The sequence below is a fragment of the Ictalurus punctatus genome, chromosome 24, assembly GCF_001660625.3.
Source record: "Ictalurus punctatus breed USDA103 chromosome 24, Coco_2.0, whole genome shotgun sequence".
NCBI classification, from domain to species: Eukaryota; Metazoa; Chordata; class Actinopteri; order Siluriformes; family Ictaluridae; genus Ictalurus; species Ictalurus punctatus.
The window spans coordinates 21600343-21620342 of record NC_030439.2 but is presented as its reverse complement, the minus strand read 5'-3'; the positions used below and the strand labels follow the sequence as shown (position 1 = coordinate 21620342).

Below are 20000 nucleotides of genomic sequence, written 5' to 3'. Positions count from 1 at the left end.
AGTTAGGAGTGGTCTTTTAGAAGTTTCTGGAACTTTCACTTTACTCCATCAGTTCAGACTCGTGCTGTGAGATGGCAGCGTGTGTTTTCTCTTCGTTACTCACCGTACTGTGTGTGGGACTGTATGATAAATATACATACGCAGGTGAGCACAACGGTGTGTGTGTGTGCGTGTGTGTGTTTGTGGGTATGTGAGTGGGTGTCTGCGTGTGTGTGTGTGTGTCTGTGTGTTTGTGTGAGTGTGTGAGTGTGTGGGTGTGGGTGGGTGGGTGGGTGTTTGGGTGTGTCGGTGTGGGTGGGTGTTTGGGTGTGTCGGTGTGGGTGGGTGTTTGGGTGTGTGTGTTTGTGTGAGTGGGTGGGTGTGTGTGTGTGCGTGGGTGTGGGTGTGTGGGTGGGTGTTTGGGTGTGTGTGTGTGTGTGGATGTTTGGGTGGGTCAGTGTTTGGGTGTGTGTGTGGGTGGGTGGGTGTTTGTGTGTGGGTGGGTGTTTGTGTGTGTGTGTGTGGGTGTGTGTGTGGGTGGGTGGGTGTGTGTTTGGATGTGTGTGTGGGTGTTTGGGTGGGTGTGTGTGTGGGCGGGGGGGGTGCGTGTTTGGGTGTGTGGGTGTGTGGGTGTGTGGGTGGGTGTGTGTTTGGGGGTGTGTGTGTGGGTGAGTGTTTGGGTGTGTGTGTGTGTGGGTGGGTGGGTGTTTGGGTGTGTGTGTGTGTTTGTGGGTGGGTGTGTGTGTGTGTGTGTATGTGTGTGTGTGTATGTGTGTGTATGTGTGTGTATGTGTGTGTATGTGTGTGTATGTGTGTGTATGTGTGTGTGTGTGTGTGTGTGTGTGTGTGTGTGTGTGTGTGTAAATGTCTCTTGCTGTCTATGAGCTGATAAAATGACCCAGTTCTGGTCTTGGACTTGACAGTAGTGGTCTTCACTACAGCTCACTCCATCATGAAGAACAGCGCTGCAGGAAGACCTTCAAACCTTCGAGCGATTCCAGTCCTGTGAAAGTCTGGTCATATACATCTATAACCGGAACCCTTTCCCTGCCGTCACTAAAGTAGAAAGGAAGTAACGCGACAAGTGAACCAATGACGTTGGCGTGCAGTGCAGAGAGCAGGTCCTTTTTGTACCACGACTCAGTAAAAGTGAACCCCAGACCAGCGTTTTCAAGAGGACCAGGAATCCGGTGTTCTTCTGTCATTCCTTGTTGTCTTTATATTACTTCACTAGTTTAATCTTTTAATAATAAAAAATCACACACAAACACACAGATGAGAAAACAAGTCCAGACACCATGATGGCTGCTCCGGCAAAACTGTGCTTTTATTGTACACGGGACATCTGAACTGGCTGCTCACAGCCTTACAACACATCTGGATATCAGAAACCAATTTACTCACCGCTTTTCTCAGATCCTCGGATCCTCTGAGACACTGAGATTAACCAAGACAGTGGAGACAAACCTATGAGGAGATGACTCAGGCTGAGGAGCGAGGCTAATCATACACCTTCACCCATTATCCTGCTTACAAACATGCAGACGACATCAGGGCACGGATTTAACTCCACTGAGACACCAGACACTGTACCGTCCTCTGTTTCACTGAAACTTGGCTGAACCTCCTTCTACAGGACCAGACACTATTCTCTGTTTTCCGCACGGACGGACAGCGGATTCCCCTCCACTTGCTGTCTAGGTGGTAGAGGTGGAGTGCAGAACAAGTACTTCTCGTCCTGCAGAGACACCTACATCAGGGGAAAATGACCAAACACACTTCCCAATCCAGTAATGTGTGTGTTCAGACTGCTGAGGTAAACATCTCTACAGTCACATGAACAATACCGAACGGTTCAGGAGGAACTTCTACGTGCGGGTCATCAGGACTGGACTTCAGTCTGCCCCTCACCTGGACAAGAACACATACACCTTATTACTACTCAGTTCTGGTTGACTACTTTTATCTTATTCTCTAATTTATTGTTTTCCTTATTTTATTGGTTTACACTCACAGTGCCGAGCAATCAGAATTTCACTCTGTTGTTCCCTGTATAACTGTCTAATGACAAATAAAACCTCTGAACCACTGAAGTTACAGATTTGATTAATTGTCTACTGATTTGCAGTGTTATTAAATTTAACACAAAATTAACTCCACATTTTGGTTTGTTATGGTGCTGAACAGGAGCATGTACAGATCCTATTCTCTCTCCGGCGTCTCTGCTGGTGGAGTATGGAAGCCCTGCTGAAGTGAACTGCTCCATACCGAACACACCTGTGACGCAGTACAAGCTGGGCTGGGAGTCTAAAACCTCACAGCCTATAACAGACAATGAGACGAGTGTTGTGTGGAAGCTGGACAGACTGACGAAGTGGGAGGAAGCTGAAGGACTCGGATGTTATTTCACAGTCGGAGTTACTCAATGTGTGAGCTATGTAAATCTCACCATTTACAGTGAGTACCATCATCTCATCAAATCTGATTTCCTTCTTATTGTGTACACAGTTATCATAATCAGCACGGTTTACTCTGCTGGGACTCGCTCTGGTCCGTTCATCTCATCACATCATGAAGAGTCATGCACTGAGTGGAGGATTCGATTATTAATGAACACCGTGTCATTTAAAGTGTGTGTGTGTGTTTACAGAGAGGCCAGACAGGGTTACACTGAACTCTGTGTCTGATGTGGTGGCAGAGGGAGATCAGACAGAGCTGAGGTGTGAGATTGAGAACGTCGGACCTGGAGGTAACCTCAGTGTGCACTGGAGCAGAGCGGATCCCAAGCAAGACAACACTTTCACACGATTCACTCACACGTCCTTCCCAGACTTGGTAAATGAGATGCAGAGTGTTAACAAGACAGTGAATCTAACCGTCACACCCAGCCGTGAGGACGCTGGAGTTCAGTATCAGTGTGCAGCTGTGCTGAATCTGGACCAACATCTGCTCGTGTTCCCATCACAACCAGTCACCATCACTGTACACTGTGAGTCTGTAATTACACCTGTAAACATGTAATACGGCTAGCATTAGCACTAGCGACACCGAGATCAAGGTTAGTCCGAACTATGCAGGACTAGTATATTTTAGGACTAGGTACGTTGAGATTAGCTAAATATAATAATTAGCATTAGCTACGGTTAACTCCAGAGTATGTAGCCTGTCTGATCTCCAATTCAGAGGAGCAGCGGCTCTTCTCCAAGGTTCTTACGAATTCCTGATAGCTTGTGATATAGGTGAGGATAGGGACGTCCTCCAGCCAGCAGCTGAGTTCCTGCCACCTTATTGGGCTAGTTTCGAGTCTTTTGTGTGGGTTCTGAGAGGTTTTAGGTGTGGAAACATTGCTGAGACCTGGCAACACATCACACCAGTGAAAGCCTGACCATATTTAAGTATTCGCTCAGTGTTTAACTTTGTTCCATGCTAATGCACAGCTTTTTGTTCGCTGCATGCTGCTAAGAGTCTGAATGGATCACACAAACAGTGTGTCAGTGTTACCTTCCAGTTATGGTAGGTTTATGATGCTGAATGTGTTAATCAGTTGAAAATGGAAACCTAAGGCACATATTCAGGCAATGCTTATTTATACAGTATTAAAGAAGTATAGTATTGAGACACCACTGTATTGTAACATAACACATTTTGTACATCGTTACCAGGCTCATGTTGTCTATGGATTATCAGAGATGTACTTTATTTACTTCTATTCTCTGTTTTCCTGTTCTCTTCTGCAGCTGGCCAACCGCCACTCATGTCTGTCTGGGGAGCAGTTGGTTTGTTAGCAATCGCTACTATGTTGTAATCAACTTCGAGTGCTGGATGTATTTTTCCGACGTGCACACACGGTTGTGCTACATCTCGAAGCACCTAAGGTCCTGCAGGAACAACCGCTATGTGGACCATAGTGCTATAGACCAAAGACAACTGTAGATACTGCTGATGTTAACATCTGTGTAGTTAACCCCAACTCTAATGTATCTAATGTTATCACTTCCTAATGTGTAATTAACCCCGACTCCAGTGTAGCTAATGCTAACACTTCCTCCTGTGTAGTTAACACTGACACTTATGTACAGTGAGGGAAAAAAGTATTTGATCCCCTGCTGATTTTGTACGTTTGCCCACTGACAAAGAAATGATCAGTCTATAATTTTAATGGTAGATTTATTTGAACAGTGAGGGACAGAATAACAACAAGAAAATCCAGAAAAACGCATGTCAAAAATTTTATAAATTGATTTGCATTTTAATGAGGGAAATAAGTATTTGACCCCCTCTCAGTCAGAAAGATTTCTGGCTCCCAGGTGTCTTTTATACAGGTAACGAGCTGAGATTAGGAGCACACTCTTAAAGGGAGTTCTCCTAATCTCAGCTCGTTACCTGTATAAAAGACACCTGTCCACAGAAGCAATCAATCAATCAGATTACAAACTCTCCACCATGGCCAAGACCAAAGAGCTCTCCAAGGATGTCAGGGACAAGATTGTAGACCTACACAAGTCTGGAATGGGCTACAAGACCATTGCCAAGCAGCTTGGTGAGAAGGTGACAACAGTTGGTGCGATTATTCGCAAATGGAAGAAGCACAAAAGAACTGTCGATCTCCCTCGGCCTGGGGCTCCATGCAAGATCTCACCTCGTGGAGTTGCAGTGATCATGAGAACAGTGAGGAATCAGCCCAGAACTACACGGGAGGATCTTGTCAATGATCTCAAGGCAGCTGGGACCATAGTCACCAAGAAAACAATTGGTAACACACTACGCCGTGAAGGACTGAAATCCTGCAGCGCGCGCAAGGTCCGCTGCTCAAGAAAGCACATATACATGCCCGTCTGAAGTTTGCCACTGAACATCTGAATGATTCAGAGGACAACTGGGTGAAAGTGTTGAGGTCAGATGAGACCAAAATGGAGCTCTTTGGCATCAACTCAACTTGCCGTGTTTGGAGGAGGAGGAATGCTGCCTATGACCCCTGGAACACCATCACCACCGTCAAACATGGAGGTGGAAACATTATGCTTTGGGGGTGTTTTTCTGCTAAGGGGACAGGACAACTTCACCGCATCAAAGGGACGATGAACGGGGCCATGTACCGTCAAATCTTGGGTGAAAACCTCCTTCCCTCAGCCAGGGCATTGAAAATGGGTCGTGGATGGGTATTCCAGCATGACAATGACCCAAAACACACGGCCAAGGCAACAAAGGAGTGGCTCAAGAAGAAGCACATTAAGGTCCTGGAGTGGCCTAGCCAGTCTCCAGACCTTAATCCCATAGAAATTCTGTGGAGGTAGCTGAAGGTTCGAGTTGCCAAACGTCAGCCTCGAAACCTTAATGACTTGGAGAAGATCTGCAAAGAGGAGTGGGACAAAATCCCTCCTGAGATGTGTGCAAACCTGGTGGCCAACTACAAGAAACTTCTGACCTCTGTGATTGCCAACAAGGGTTTTTAAACCAAGTACTAAGTCATGTTTTGCAGAGGGGTCAAATACTTATTTCCCTCATTAAAATGCAAATTAATTTATAACATTTTTGACATGCGTTTTTCTGGATTTTTTTGTTGTTATTCTGTCTCTCACTGTTCAAATAAATCTACCATTAAAATTATAGACTGATCATTTCTTTGTCAGTGGGCAAACGTACAAAATCAGCAGGGGATCAAATGCTTTTTTTCCCCTCACTGTATATAATGCTAACACTTCCTCCAGTGTAGTTAACACTGACACTAATGTATCTAATGCTAACACTTTTTCCTGTGTAGTTAACCCCGACTCCAGTGTAGCTAATGCTAACACTTCCTCCTGTGTAGTTAACACTGACACTAATGTATCTAATGCTAACACTTCCTCCTGTGTAGTTAACCCCGACTCCAGTGTAGCTAATGCTAACACTTCCTCCTGTGTAGTTAACCCCGACTCCAGTGTAGCTAATGCTACTTTTTTGCGCTATGTGGATTAGTGTGTAGTGTGTATATTACTAATGTAATGAGTGTAGATCATGATATTTACTCTGAAGAACAAATCAAGTTTATTGATTCATTGCAGTATTTTATGAACATTAAAAAGTGAAACTGAACTATAAAATCTGAAGCCCAACCTTTGTGCAGGTTTATTGTTTATTTTTTAGGTTTATTGTTGTTTTCTACTCAGCAGTTTTCACTGTACATGTGGAGCAATAAAATCCTAATTGAACTGGCAACCATCATGGGTTTTAAATATTGAATATTTAATTCTTATAAACAGCTTTGTACACCTGTCTAGTTAATGAAGATGTGTATTACTGTCTTTTATCAAGAGTGTGTCTTTGTAGTCATGCTTCCTGTTAGTTCTTGAAGTCCTTAGTGGGGAAAAGGACAAGTGGAAATGTTTTTAAAAATGTTAATTAGAGGAGCAGAGAGATGTTTCCACCCTCCAGCCTGCACCTTTAGCAGCATCTAGTGGTTCAGTAAACTTATCTTTAATGAGATTACGACACTGCAGGAGGTAACTACCTCGTTAGGCAGCAAGCTAAGACAAGCTTGGTTAGGATGTCCTGTCACAACCTTGATGATAAGCTGCCTTTAGTGCTGGCCCATTCCACCCACTGCCTACCGCTAACGTCTGGAAGATATAAAGCATATCCAGCGATGCTCCGGTTGCACTGTTTAATGGAGAGAGGTTGCTCCTCAATTTTCTTTTTCCTCTGGGAAAGGGTCTCTGAAAACATTCAAAGACTAAAACAGTCATAGGATGAGCTGTGTCCAAGGCCTTGAGACCAGACTGCAGTAGCCCAGGTGAGTGCTTTATCCATAAGGAGATTGATAAATTGGGCACGTTTATGTTGCTCAGAAACCCCTTTTTGCTTGGAAAAGAATAGGGATCATTGAAACATGATGAGCACCACGATCACGGTGGTGTGGTAGAAAGCTGGGTTACCTTAGCTTCGAGTTGGAGAAGCTGTTGCTCATGTTTTCCCGCTACCTGGCCTTGAGACTGAGGGCCTTCTGCCACACCAGCATAAGTGCTGCAGCCACTGAATTGGTGAAGTGGAAAAAGTTGCAAATTCTGTTTTTATTCATAGAAGCAGGCTGGTAAATAATTCCAAAACATCGGGCAAAAACAAGCAATCAGCAAATGGTACACACTAGGACAGGCAGAATGTAATAACCAGGATAACATGGTGACGGTGTTGTGTATATCCGTGATCCAGCAGCCCTTCTTCCCTCATACTTAAAAGTATGTGCTAACCAATTAGCACCAGTCTTCACCACCATTTTTAACCTCTCCCTCAACCAATATGTTGTTCCCACATGTTTTAAGACCTCCACCATCATTCCTGTCCTCAAACCCCCCGTCCCCCCGTCCCTCCACTCTGCCTCCCTGAATGACTACCGTCCAGTAGCACTCACCTCTATAGTGATGAAGTGTTCATCCAGAGCTCCAGAGCCTCCATATGCCACTGGATCATGGACTTCCTGACCAGATGACCCCAGGTGGTCAGGATGTGAAACCACACCTCTTCCACACTCACCCTCAGCACTGGAACCTCCCTTAGTTAGTGATTAATACAGAATTGCCATTAACAAATCCCATTTCATTTCCAAGGCTTCTCTAGATGTGTCCAGCAATCAGCCATAACATTAAAACCACTGACAGGTGACATGAATAAGTTGTTGATCTCGTTACAGAGACACCTGTAGAGGGGGGTTTATTTATTAGGCAGCAGGTGAACAGTCAGTTGTGGAAGTTGACGTGTTGGAAGCAGGAAAAATGGGCAAGTGTAAGGCTCTGAGAGACTTTGCCAAGGACCAGATTGTGATGTCTGGACGACTGGGTCAGAGCGTCTCCAGAAGGGCAGGTGTTGTGGGGTGTTCCCGGTGTGCAGTACCTATTAAAAGTGCTCCAAGGAAGGAGAACCGGTGACCCTGTTACAGCTTACAGGAATTAAAGGATCTGCTGCTAACGTCTTGGTGGTTCCTTTGTTACTTTTATTTTGTTAACTTGCTTTGATACTTTTTACTCATTTTTACTTGTTCAAATTCATCTTTTATCATGTAACTAGGCTTGTAATGTGATATTATTCATTCATTCATTCATTTTAGTAAGTGTTTTATCCTGGTGAAGTCTATCCCTGGAACGCTGGGACATTTTCGGGAGAATTAACCCGGAATGTCACTAAGTCATGTGTCAGTTACGACATTTTATAAGCAAAAGGTTTGGGGATGAATTCAGTAAATATCCTTCAGTTAGACTTCAGATATCCCTGACTCACTGACTCAGCCTGACTCAGCCTTACTCAGCCTGACTCATCCTGACTAACCCTGCCTCAACCAGACTCACCCTGACTCATCCTGACTCATCCTGATTCACCCTGACTCATCCTGACTCACCCTGACTCGTTAATGACTCACCCTGACTCATCCTGACTCACCCTGATTCACCCTGATTCACCCTGACTCACCCTGATTCACCCTGACTCAGTCCGACTCATCCTGACTCACCCTGATTCACCCTGATTCACCCTGACTCACCCTGATTCACCCTGACTCAGTCCGACTCATCCTGACTCACCCTGACTCAGCCTGACTCATCCTGACTCATCCTGACTCACCCTGACTCATCCTGACTCCTTTAATCTCTCAGGTCTTTCAAGGCCACGTCTCATCAAATAAATACCAACTCCTATAAAAGTTTCATAGTTTGTTTATTTATTTATTACAGTAACATCAATTTCACACATGAAGAGGAAAAATAAATCAACCCCCAAACCCGTGTTCATCAAAAATAAAAATAAAAGGCAGTGTGAGTGTCCAGAGTCCACAATACACCTCCTCAGCATTTATTTCATCTGCCTTGCTCTCTCTCTCTCTCTCTCTCTCTCTCGCTCTCTCTTTCTCTCTCTCTCGCTCTTTCTCTCTCTCTCTTTCTTTCTCTCGCTCTCTCTCTTTCTTTCTCTCGCTCTTTCTCTCTCTCTTTCTCTCTCTCTTGCTCTTTCTCTCTCTCTCTCTCTCTCTCTCTCTCACACACACACACACACACACAGAACTAAATACACACTGAACACTGACGGTGTACACTCTGTTCAGCAGGAGCAGAAACACAGGCTGATGTCCTGGTGTCTTTAGAAGACTTTTTCTTTTTTCTTTCTGATTTTTAAACTATTTTACACACGTCACACTCCTGAACATTCTCCACTCCTGAACATTCTCCACTCCTGAACATTCTCCTCACTCCTGAACATTCTCCACTCCTGAACATTCTCCTCACTCCTGAACATTCTCCTCTCCTGAACATTCTCCTCACTCCTGAACATTCTCCTCACTGCTGAACATTCTCCACTCCTGAACATTCTCCTCACTCCTGAACATTCTCCTCACTCCTGAACATTCTCCACTCCTGAACATTCTCCTCACTCCTGAACATTCTCCTCACTCCTGAACATTCTCCTCACTCCTGAACATTCTCCTCACTGCTGAACATTCTCCTCACTCCTGAACATTCTCCACTCCTGAACATTCTCCACTCCTGAACATTCTCCTCATTCCTGAACATTCTCCTCACTCCTGAACATTCTCCTCACTCCTGAACATTCTCCTCATTCCTGAACATTCTCCACTCCTGAACATTCTCCTCACTCCTGAACATTCTCCTCACTCCTGAACATTCTCCTCACTCCTGAACATTCTCCTCACTGCTGAACATTCTCCTCACTCCTGAACATTCTCCTCACTCCTGAACATTCTCCACTCCTGAACATTCTCCACTCCTGAACATTCTCCTCATTCCTGAACATTCTCCACTCCTGAACATTCTCCTCACTCCTGAACATTCTCCACTCCTGAACATTCTCCACTCCTGAACATTCTCCTCATTCCTGAACATTCTCCACTCCTGAACATTCTCCTCACTCCTGAACATTCTCCACTCCTGAACATTCTCCACTCCTGAACATTCTCCTCACTCCTGAACATTCTCCTCACTCCTGAACATTCTCCACTCCTGAACATTCTCCACTCCTGAACATTCTCCACTCCTGAACATTCTCCTCACTCCTGAACATTCTCCTCATTCCTGAACATTCTCCTCACTCCTGAACATTCTCCTCACTCCTGAACATTCTCCTCACTCCTGAACATTCTCCTCACTCCTGAACATTCTCCACTCCTGAACATTCTCCTCACTCCTGAACATTCTCCTCACTGCTGAACATTCTCCTCACTCCTGAACATTCTCCACTCCTGAACATTCTCCTCACTCCTGAACATTCTCCTCACTCCTGAACATTCTCCTCACTCCACATTTTTTAAAAAGCATTTGTATTATTTCTCTTGCTGTAAAGATTGATTAATGTTAAGAACATCGTTAAGATTTTATTTATACTTCCTATTTAAATTATATTTGGTCTGTACATTAATTTTTTTTACTTTTTTCTTTTTATTTCGTTGTTACTTTGCTTTCTTACATTGTTGTTATTGTTGTTGTTGTTGTTGTGTGTGTAACCCTGTGAGAGATTGGTGTCTCATTCATTCTCTCCTCTTTTGCTGCTTTTATGCTCTGCACTTTTCTCTTTCACTTATTTCCTCTTTCCTTCCCCACCTGCTTTCTGGTTCTCTCACTTCTCCTCCCCTCGTTCCCTCACTCAGGTGGGTGTGTTGGTGCAGCCGGTAGTATGAGTGGTATTTCTTTATCAGCAGTGCCGAACAGAGGGAACATCCTTTCGCTGAACGCTCCCTCTGTAACGAACGAGTAAATCTCAGAACCCGTCTTGGCGTTGTAGAAGGTCACATGACCCTCCTCACAGTCCAGGTACACACCCAGATGACGCAGTCGGCCATTGATCTTCACCTTGGTCAGGGGCGGGGTCGTGAGGGCTCGCAGGTGATTGGTGCTCCACCACAGTACATAATAACCATTGCTGGGGCTCATATCGAACAGCCCCTTCCTCTGGGCGGAGTCTCTCACCACGCCCACTTTCCAATCTTTATTATCACCAACATTCACCTGCTCCCAAACACACACACACACACACACACACACACACACACACACACACACACACAATTATACAACCTCCATGGAAAAACAAGTGCATATGGTGTGTGTGTAATATGTGTGTGTGTTGTGTGTGTGTTGTGTAGTGTGTGTATGTGTATGTGTGTGTATGTGTGTGTTGTGTATGTCTGTAGTGTGTGTGTGTGTAGTGTGTTTGTTGTGTGTGTAGTATGTTTGTGTAGGATGCGTGTGTTGTGTCTGTAGTATGTTTGTGTAGGATGCGTGTGTTGTGTCTGTAGTGTGTTTGTGTGTGTGTTGTGTGTAGTATGTGTGTGTATGTCTGTGTATTATGTATGTGTGTTTGTGTGTTGTGTGTTTAGTTTGTGTGTAATGTGTTGTGTGTGTGTGCAGTGTATGTGTAGTGTGTGTAGTGTGTGTGTGTGTATGTGTTGTGTGTGTAGTGTGTGTAGTGTGTGTGTAGCGTGTGTGTAGTGTGTGTGTATAGTGTGTGTACCTCCCAGTAATGGCGTCCTGTATTGTATCCCTCTTTAGCCGTAATGCAGCTCCATACGTCAAACCTCTGAGTGCTGTTCCTGAAAAACTGCAGCTTCTCCCCACGCTTCAGCTGCTTCCTGTCTTCTGAGAGGATGAGGAAGGGATACGCCGTCACTGGGTTTAACGTCACGTCCTCTGTATAGAAAATACAAACCATCAGCACAGTCGATGGTTTTATACCACACTCACTGAATCTCACTGAAACACCTGAAACTCACTGTAACTCACTGTAACACACTGTAACACACTGTAACACACTGTAACACACTGTAACACACTGAAACTCACTGTAACACACTGTAACACACTGTAACTCACTGAAACTCACTGTAACACACTGTAACACACTGTAACACACTGTAACACACTGTAACACACTGAAACTCACTGTAACACACTGTAACACACTGTAACTCACTGTAACACACTGAAACACACTGAAACACACTGTAACTCACTGTAACTCACTGTAACACACTGAAACACACTGTAACTCACTGTAACACACTGTAACTCACTGTAACACACTGAAACACACTGTAACACACTGTAACTCACTGTAACACACTGAAACACACTGTAACACACTGTAACTCACTGTAACACACTGTAACACACTGTAACACACTGTAACTCACTGTAACACACTGTAACACACTGAAACACCTGAAACTCACTGTAACACCTGAAACTCACTGAAACACACTGTAACACACTGTAACACACTGTAACACACTGTAACACACTGTAACACACTGTAACACACTGAAACACCTGAAACTCACTGTAACACACTGAAACACACTGTAACTCACTGTAACACACTGAAACACACTGTAACACACTGTAACTCACTGTAACACACTGTAACACACTGAAACACACTGTAACACACTGTAACACACTGTAACTCACTGAAACACACTGAAACACCTGAAACTCACTGTAACACCTGAAACTCACTGAAACACACTGAAACACACTGTAACACACTGTAACTCACTGTAACTCACTGAAACACACTGAAACACACTGTAACACACTGTAACACCTGAAACTCACTGAAACACACTGTAACACACTGTAACACACTGAAACTCACTGAAACACACTGAAACACCTGAAACTCACTGTAACACACTGTAACACACTGTAACTCACTGAAACACACTGTAACACACTGAAACACACTGAAACACACTGAAACTCACTGTAACACACTGAAACTCACTGTAACACACTGTAACACACTGAAACACACTGTAACTCACTGTAACACACTGAAACACACTGAAACACACTGAAACTCACTGTAACACACTGTAACACACTGAAACACACTGTAACACACTGTAACTCACTGTAACACACTGTAACACACTGTAACTCACTGTAACACACTGTAACTCACTGTAACACACTGTAACACACTGAAACACACTGTAACACACTGTAACACACTGAAACTCACTGTAACACACTGAAACACACTAACTCACTGTAACACACTGTAACACACTGTAACACACTGTAACTCACTGTAACACACTGTAACACACTGAAACACACTGAAACTCACTGTAACACACTGTAACACACTGAAACACCTGAAACTCACTGTAACACACTGTAACTCACTGTAACACACTGAAACACACTGAAACACACTGTAACACACTGTAACTCACTGTAACACACTGTAACACACTGTAACTCACTGTAACACACTGAAACACACTGTAACTCACTGTAACACACTGTAACACACTGAAACACACTGAAACACACTGTAACACACTGTAACACACTGAAACACACTGTAACACACTGAAACTCACTGAAACACACTGAAACACCTGAAACTCACTGTAACACACTGTAACACACTGAAACTCACTGAAACACACTGAAACACCTGAAACTCACTGTAACACACTGTAACACACTGTAACTCACTGAAACACACTGAAACACACTGTAACACACTGTAACACCTGAAACTCACTGAAACACACTGTAACACACTGAAACACACTGAAACACACTGAAACTCACTGTAACACACTGAAACTCACTGTAACACACTGTAACACACTGAAACACACTGAAACACACTGTAACACACTGAAACACACTGTAACACACTGTAACACACTGAAACACCTGAAACTCACTGTAACACACTGTAACACACTGTAACACACTGTAACTCACTGTAACACACTGTAACACACTGTAACACACTGTAACTCACTGTAACACACTGTAACACACTGAAACACCTGAAACTCACTGTAACACACTGTAACACACTGTAACTCACTGTAACACACTGTAACTCACTGTAACACACTGAAACACACTGTAACTCACTGTAACACACTGTAACTCACTGAAACACACTGCAACACCTGAAACTCACTGTAACACACTGAAACACACTAACTCACTGTAACACACTGTAACACACTGTAACACACTGTAACACACTGTAACTCACTGTAACACACTGTAACACACTGAAACACCTGAAACTCACTGTAACACACTGAAACACACTGAAACTCACTGTAACACACTGTAACACACTGAAACACCTGAAACTCACTGTAACACACTGTAACTCACTGAAACACACTGAAACACACTGAAACACACTGTAACTCACTGTAACACACTGTAACTCACTGTAACACACTGTAACACCTGAAACTCACTGTAACACACTGTAACACACTTTAAATTATTGTAACTCACTGTAACTTGAAACACATTGTAACACACTGTAACACTAACATAAAAATTGTTACAGTAAAGAAATCAGTATAAACATCAACTTTGTCTCCTGCTCACACTGTGACTGAGATCATAATGAGCTTAACTCGGACCGAGTGATATCTGTTAACTTATAAAGTTTTATTTATCCAACAGGAACACTCACCTCTTTGTGTTTTTGCACATTTTTCTATTTTTTAAACAAAACACATGGAAAACATTTGAAGATTACTAGACTCACCTAAATAACCTCTGACTTTTTTGATACCTGAAGAGACAGAGATCAGTATATCAAATTCTTTTAAACACTTCATGATGAGCTGAATGTTATTCAATTGTATTTTATTTTTTCCATATCTTAAAGACAATGGGGGGACGGGACACTTACTGGATCCTGATCTGAGCTTCCGCAGATCTGAAGGACAGAAAAAATAGTTGCTAATTAGTTTTCCATCTTTTCATGTAGTGTTTTATTTCTCTGTGTTAATGTATCTAAAAGCCCACTTTCACCTTCACATTATCCGACATATCCCTACATCTACCACCAGGGGCGTTGTGGAGACACTGAATGTGACTGGAAACTTATTATTATTATTATTATTATTATTATTATTATTATTATTATTAATAAATGAATAAATGTAAATGTAAGTGTAAACTCATCTGTGATGAAGATGTTGAAACTTAAAGTTACAGCTTTACTTCTGACTGTTACACAGCGCTGACACTGGAGACTCCTTCCATAAACATGTTATATAAACATCTCCTTACTAACAGAAAACTCATATCAGTGATTTTTTAAAAATCTGTTTATTATCGGTGGAGCGTGCGCTGTACGCGTCCCTGTGAATGAGCCGTTACTATAGAAACCATAACGTATTAGAGCGATGTATTAATATAAACCTGCGCTACAGTCAGAGCCGCTGTTATAGAGAACTCATCACCACCTTCTGTGTAAATGTGTGTATTTGAATCATGTGATGTACATTTACCTTTCAGAGAAAAGTCCTTCTTCTTATTGGACCTGATGCTCATCATGCTCTCCGACTCGGGCAGTGACGACACTGTGACACACAAATCACGCGTTAACCTCAAATCCGTGGCACTAATGAATGTTGCTTTATTTACAGCAATTAGTGTCATATTTACACATTATAATAGATCTATAACTCCTCACATCTGGATATTTATTACTGGTGTAATGTTCTATAAATTTAAAAAGCAAATGGTTTTAGAATAAAAAATCAAAAACAACTGCAGTTCTATATTGTGAGATAGCATTTCCCTGCTGAAAAAAACCTAATAGAAACCCTTATGGAATTTGCAATAGTTTTAATGGTCCCTGTGGGTCTCTATTGGTAATTTGTTGCCTTCTATTGGTGGCATGTTTATGTCTAGTGGATACCATTAAGAAACAATAATGGTAATGGTTTTGATGGTTATCTGATGGTATTTGTAATGTTTTTTGTAGTGGAAACCATTAGAATTTCTGTGATGGTTTCTATTGGGGGTTTTTTTCAGCAGGATGTTATTGTCTAACTAACAACTGTTAGGATTAGCTAGCTATCTTTGTCCTTTATTTGTCTCAGAGTGTTGCTAATGTTTGGAATGGAGTTGTGTAATACTCGGCATGTTGAAGTCACAAGCTGAAATGTGAGTCTCGAGTGAGTTTAATGCCTCACAAAAAATCTCACCTGTCCTCTTTTTCACCCTGAGTGCGGGCGTATAGAGAAAAACAAACTCTCACACCATTAACGAACAAATAAACAGACTGAGACTGAGCACTGAAACTCGGACACATAAAGACAAGTTCAGACAGATCACTGATTTAACCTCCTACACACAAGCTTTACTCTCTCTGGACCCGTGTATTCTCAGTGCTATAATGAGATAATAATAATAAGATAATAATAATAAGATCAGCTCTATTCAGATGGGATTAGTTTTCTGTGTGTAATGTGAGCCTGGGATTTAGTCTGAATCCGTCAGGTCTATAATCTACACTGGTATCCAAGATTTATTTTAGAATGAGTTTTTTAGTTTGAACTTCTTTCATTGATATGTTGGTGTATTTTCATGTCATTTAACGGTTTCCTACATTACCCACAATGCCGTTCTGATAGTGTTGCAGTGGCATTTATCCCTCGTTTAATCTGCATCTAATGAGAGCGATGCAGCTGCACTTTAGTCCTTTAGTCTGTCCCACTCTCTCACCTCTTCATCTGTAGACTGCGCTAGCAATAACAGTGTCACCGTGTGCCACTAGCACATCACTCAACCGCTAACTTCTGACACATGACAAATATTTCAATTTTAACATATTTAACATGCTTCAGTTTAACTTTAAGTGAAAAAAATAATAATAAACTGAAATAAACAGAGTTTTGAGATAAACCTGTCGAACAGTCGAGCGAAGAAAAGAAGTTTCTGTAGATCGTACCAGGGCTTGGTTGATATTTCGATATAATATGGATATCGTGATAAACAATTACACAATACACTTTTCTAAGGCATCGTTGGTAGAGAGGGAGTGCTGCTGTAAAATTCTCCCATCTTCTGTTATATCACTCACTACAGAGCTCCAAGCTGCCTCTGGAAGGAACATCAGCACAAGAGCTGTGCACCAGGAGCTTCAAGAAATGGGCGGTGCAGATCAGGTAGGGTATTAAAGTATAAAACAGTGTGTGTGCGTACATGGAGCAAATCTGGCAGGAGACGCAGATCAGGTTTAAACTTTTTACAAAACATTACAAATGGTTTTTACTATCAAAAGATAAACAAGAGACGCGTCCCAAACTTATTTCATGGACGTATATATTTCTCACTATAATGAGTTCAACTTCAAATTAACGTGCCTAAAATACTTTTTACACAATTATATTTTCATTAAAATTGAAAGAGAATTTTTATTCTTTAAAGGTTCATGTAATCATTTATTGTTATACAGCTTTAAAATCACAAAATCTTTAAAGAAATATTTATTTATTTTCTTTAGCCAACTGGCAATTTGACTTAGTCACGTTTCTATGTAATTTAACTTTATTTATAAACAACAACAACAACAACAACAACAATAATAATAATAATAATAATAATAATAATAATAATAATAATACCCATTATCATTTTATTACTACTACTACTACTAGTAGTAGTAGTAATAAAATGATTTAAAATGATGATGATGATTATTATTATACTAGTAGTAGTAGTAATAATAATAATAATGTATTACCTGAGTGTCTGTAGTGAACTTCGCCCATGTGGATGTCGTCCAGTCTCTCGCGTATCTCGCCCAGTGCGCTCTTCACCTCCCCAAAAGAAAAGTGTAACTCCAGATCAGAATCGGTGTCGAGCGTCATGGTGTCCTGATACGGAGTGTTCGTCTCCTCAAAGCTCTGCTCCGGAAATGATACCATTAAATAATCCTCTTCTAATTAATGGCTGTATTACTGTAATTACTGCAGAGGTATATGGGAGTAATGTTTAACTGCGTGACATCATCATCATCATCATCATATGATCATCTACAGCAGTGTGGCATAAACATGATATTATTCTGATATTTTAGAGTTTCTTATCCAGGTATAAACTGTACTGAGATATCATCACACCCATACTGCTGATACCAGAGGTGGAGTGATAGTGGATGTTACCGATACCAATAAGGAAGTCGGGCAGTACCGACCTGCTGATAACCGATTAATCAAAAACCGATAGTTTTTAAAACTGATACTGAATGAAAAATTAACACTCAAATTAAACTATTGCTGAACTTTATTACAAAAATAAACAGTACTGACTGTTGAAAACATGAAACCATTGAAACATGAAAACATGAAATAAATATATAAATATTAATAAATATTAACTATTAATAAATATGAAAGTAAATAAAAGATATACATCCAAACTGAACCAAAAAATAACGCTCCAAATAACAAATCAAAATAGAGATGTTCTAAATGAAACAAGAAACACTTCAAATTACACCACAAAATTAGTCAGGGGTAGTTTTATTTATCCTCTAGAGGGCGCTCTTGTGCTGTATAATAACAGTGGAATCTTCTCAGTGGCACCTCAATGGATGCAACCGGGAAACACTATCGGCGTGGATTATTGTCATCAGTGAATCGGCAAAACCGCCAATTGGCCGACGTCTGTCTGTTACGTTACAGAGTTCTGTCGTGTGTAATAACAGTTAATAATAATAAGACGTTTCAGAGAGAAGCTATTTGTTTAAGCTAACTTTTAATTGTAAGAAAAAATTAAAAAGAAGAAGGGAAAAAATGTAATAGTGTTCTATGTAAAAATGCTACACACAGTGCAAATTTATTTACAAATGTATTTCATTTAATAAAGACGACATGAGAATACGCGATATAAAGTCGACTCTGATAGCTTGAAAATTATCGCTTAATTAAAAATATCATTTCCTCATGGTAGCTTTTGGTACCTGTAGGAAGCTTATGTGGTCTTCTGATGTGGCCTGAACCTCCAGTAGCGCCCTGCGCTCCTGCAGCTTGCTTAGCTCCGCCTCCAGCTTTGACACAATCCTCTCCCCATGGCCTATCACGGAGTCTCGCTTGTCCTCGATCCCGCCCACCAGCTCAGTTCGGATTCGCTCCACCGACTGAGTGACATCAGAGAGGACGTTCTCCACCTCGGAGAGCTCGGCCTGGGCGTAGTTCTGCACATACACGACACGAAACTCTCCGAAATTAGATTCGAATGATAATACCAATGCTAACGCTAATGCTAGCTTGACTTACCCTGAGGAACTGCAGTCTTTGTTTGAGTTCTGTGATACGCAGCCCTCGTCTCTCGATGGACGTTTGGATGTCCAGTTCGGTTTTCCCGAGCATCCTCTGGAGGAGACAGACAGGACGTCGTGTAGCATTTTACAGAATTTTTTATTTTTTTTTATTATGTAGTGGATCAGCTGAGATGTGGTCAGTGTCTGATGTTTGCTTCTAGGCTAATGAAGCTAACAAGTAATGGAGGTCTATAGCTAGCAGTTTCGTTTCAGGAAGCAGTGGAGTGAGTAATGATGCTGTTACGTTCTAAATAGTAAATGCCATAGAAGAACTATTTTCGGTTCCATAAAGAACCATTTGATTCTTTATCTAACTTTATAATGCCACAAAAACTGAATAATTATAGCTCAAACATCATTTTGGTTCAGAAATGATAACGATCCATTAATGCAAAAGTTCCTCAGGAAAGCAAACAATAAAGTTCTTCTATTACAACATACAGAACCTTTTCTGGAACCTTAACTATACAGAGTAACATGTAAGGAATAAAAAGTCCTCTGTGTATTACCGTTCTGCCTACTGATGTTGATTATTTTCCTATTACAGCACCCCCTCAAGTGTTTCAATCCTTTTACACCACAGTTTACCAACGCAGCGTATCATTTTACAGAGAATCAGTAGAGGAGTGTAAACTCTGTGATGAAGATGTTCAAAACTTACAGTTACAGCTTTACCTCTGACTGTTACACAGCGCTGACACTGGAGACTCCTTCCACACACACTACATAAACATCTCCTTGCTTACAGAACACTTCACCGTATCAGCGACTACACACTGGCCCAGCACAGGTATGTTAATGCTGCAGTATTTCCTGATGCTCCTGTGTAAATGATAATCATGGTATTTCTGTAATCCTGGGTGTTGTGTGGATGAAGTCACGCCCTGTTTATACAGACTGTGGCG

General features: G+C 41.8%; 2 protein-coding genes across 7 annotated transcripts in view; one reads left to right on the top strand and one right to left on the bottom strand.

Moving 5' to 3' along the window:
- The window catches only part of LOC108257019 (intercellular adhesion molecule 2), a 6180-nt gene extending 3 nt beyond the window's left edge, over positions 1 to 6177 (top strand). The window contains exons 1-4 of the mRNA XM_017454392.3: positions 1 to 144; positions 2167 to 2436; positions 2630 to 2968; positions 3717 to 6177. The exon at positions 1 to 144 is cut by the window's left edge and continues 3 nt beyond it. Of these exons, the coding sequence (XP_017309881.1) occupies positions 72 to 144; positions 2167 to 2436; positions 2630 to 2968; positions 3717 to 3784 (750 nt within the window). The 5' untranslated portion in view covers positions 1 to 71 and the 3' untranslated portion in view covers positions 3785 to 6177. The remainder of the gene's footprint in view (positions 145 to 2166; positions 2437 to 2629; positions 2969 to 3716) is intronic.
- Positions 6178 to 8644: 2467 nt separating this feature from the next.
- LOC108257017 (E3 ubiquitin-protein ligase TRIM11) overlaps positions 8645 to 20000 on the bottom strand; it is a 17820-nt gene continuing 6464 nt past the window's right edge. For 5 of the 6 annotated variants that reach the window (XM_053675448.1, XM_053675444.1, XM_053675445.1 and 2 more), the window contains 9 exons: positions 19052 to 19147; positions 18736 to 18969; positions 17515 to 17677; positions 15272 to 15343; positions 14668 to 14694; positions 14521 to 14547; positions 11464 to 11639; positions 10251 to 10958; positions 8645 to 9990 (listed from right to left, as the gene is read on the bottom strand). In XM_053675448.1, coding sequence (XP_053531423.1) covers positions 10593 to 10958; positions 11464 to 11639; positions 14521 to 14547; positions 14668 to 14694; positions 15272 to 15343; positions 17515 to 17677; positions 18736 to 18969; positions 19052 to 19147 — 1161 coding nt within the window. In that variant the 3' untranslated portion in view covers positions 8645 to 9990; positions 10251 to 10592. The remainder of the gene's footprint in view (positions 9991 to 10250; positions 10959 to 11463; positions 11640 to 14520; positions 14548 to 14667; positions 14695 to 15271; positions 15344 to 17514; positions 17678 to 18735; positions 18970 to 19051; positions 19148 to 20000) is intronic. The other variant, XM_053675446.1, reaches the window with a different exon arrangement.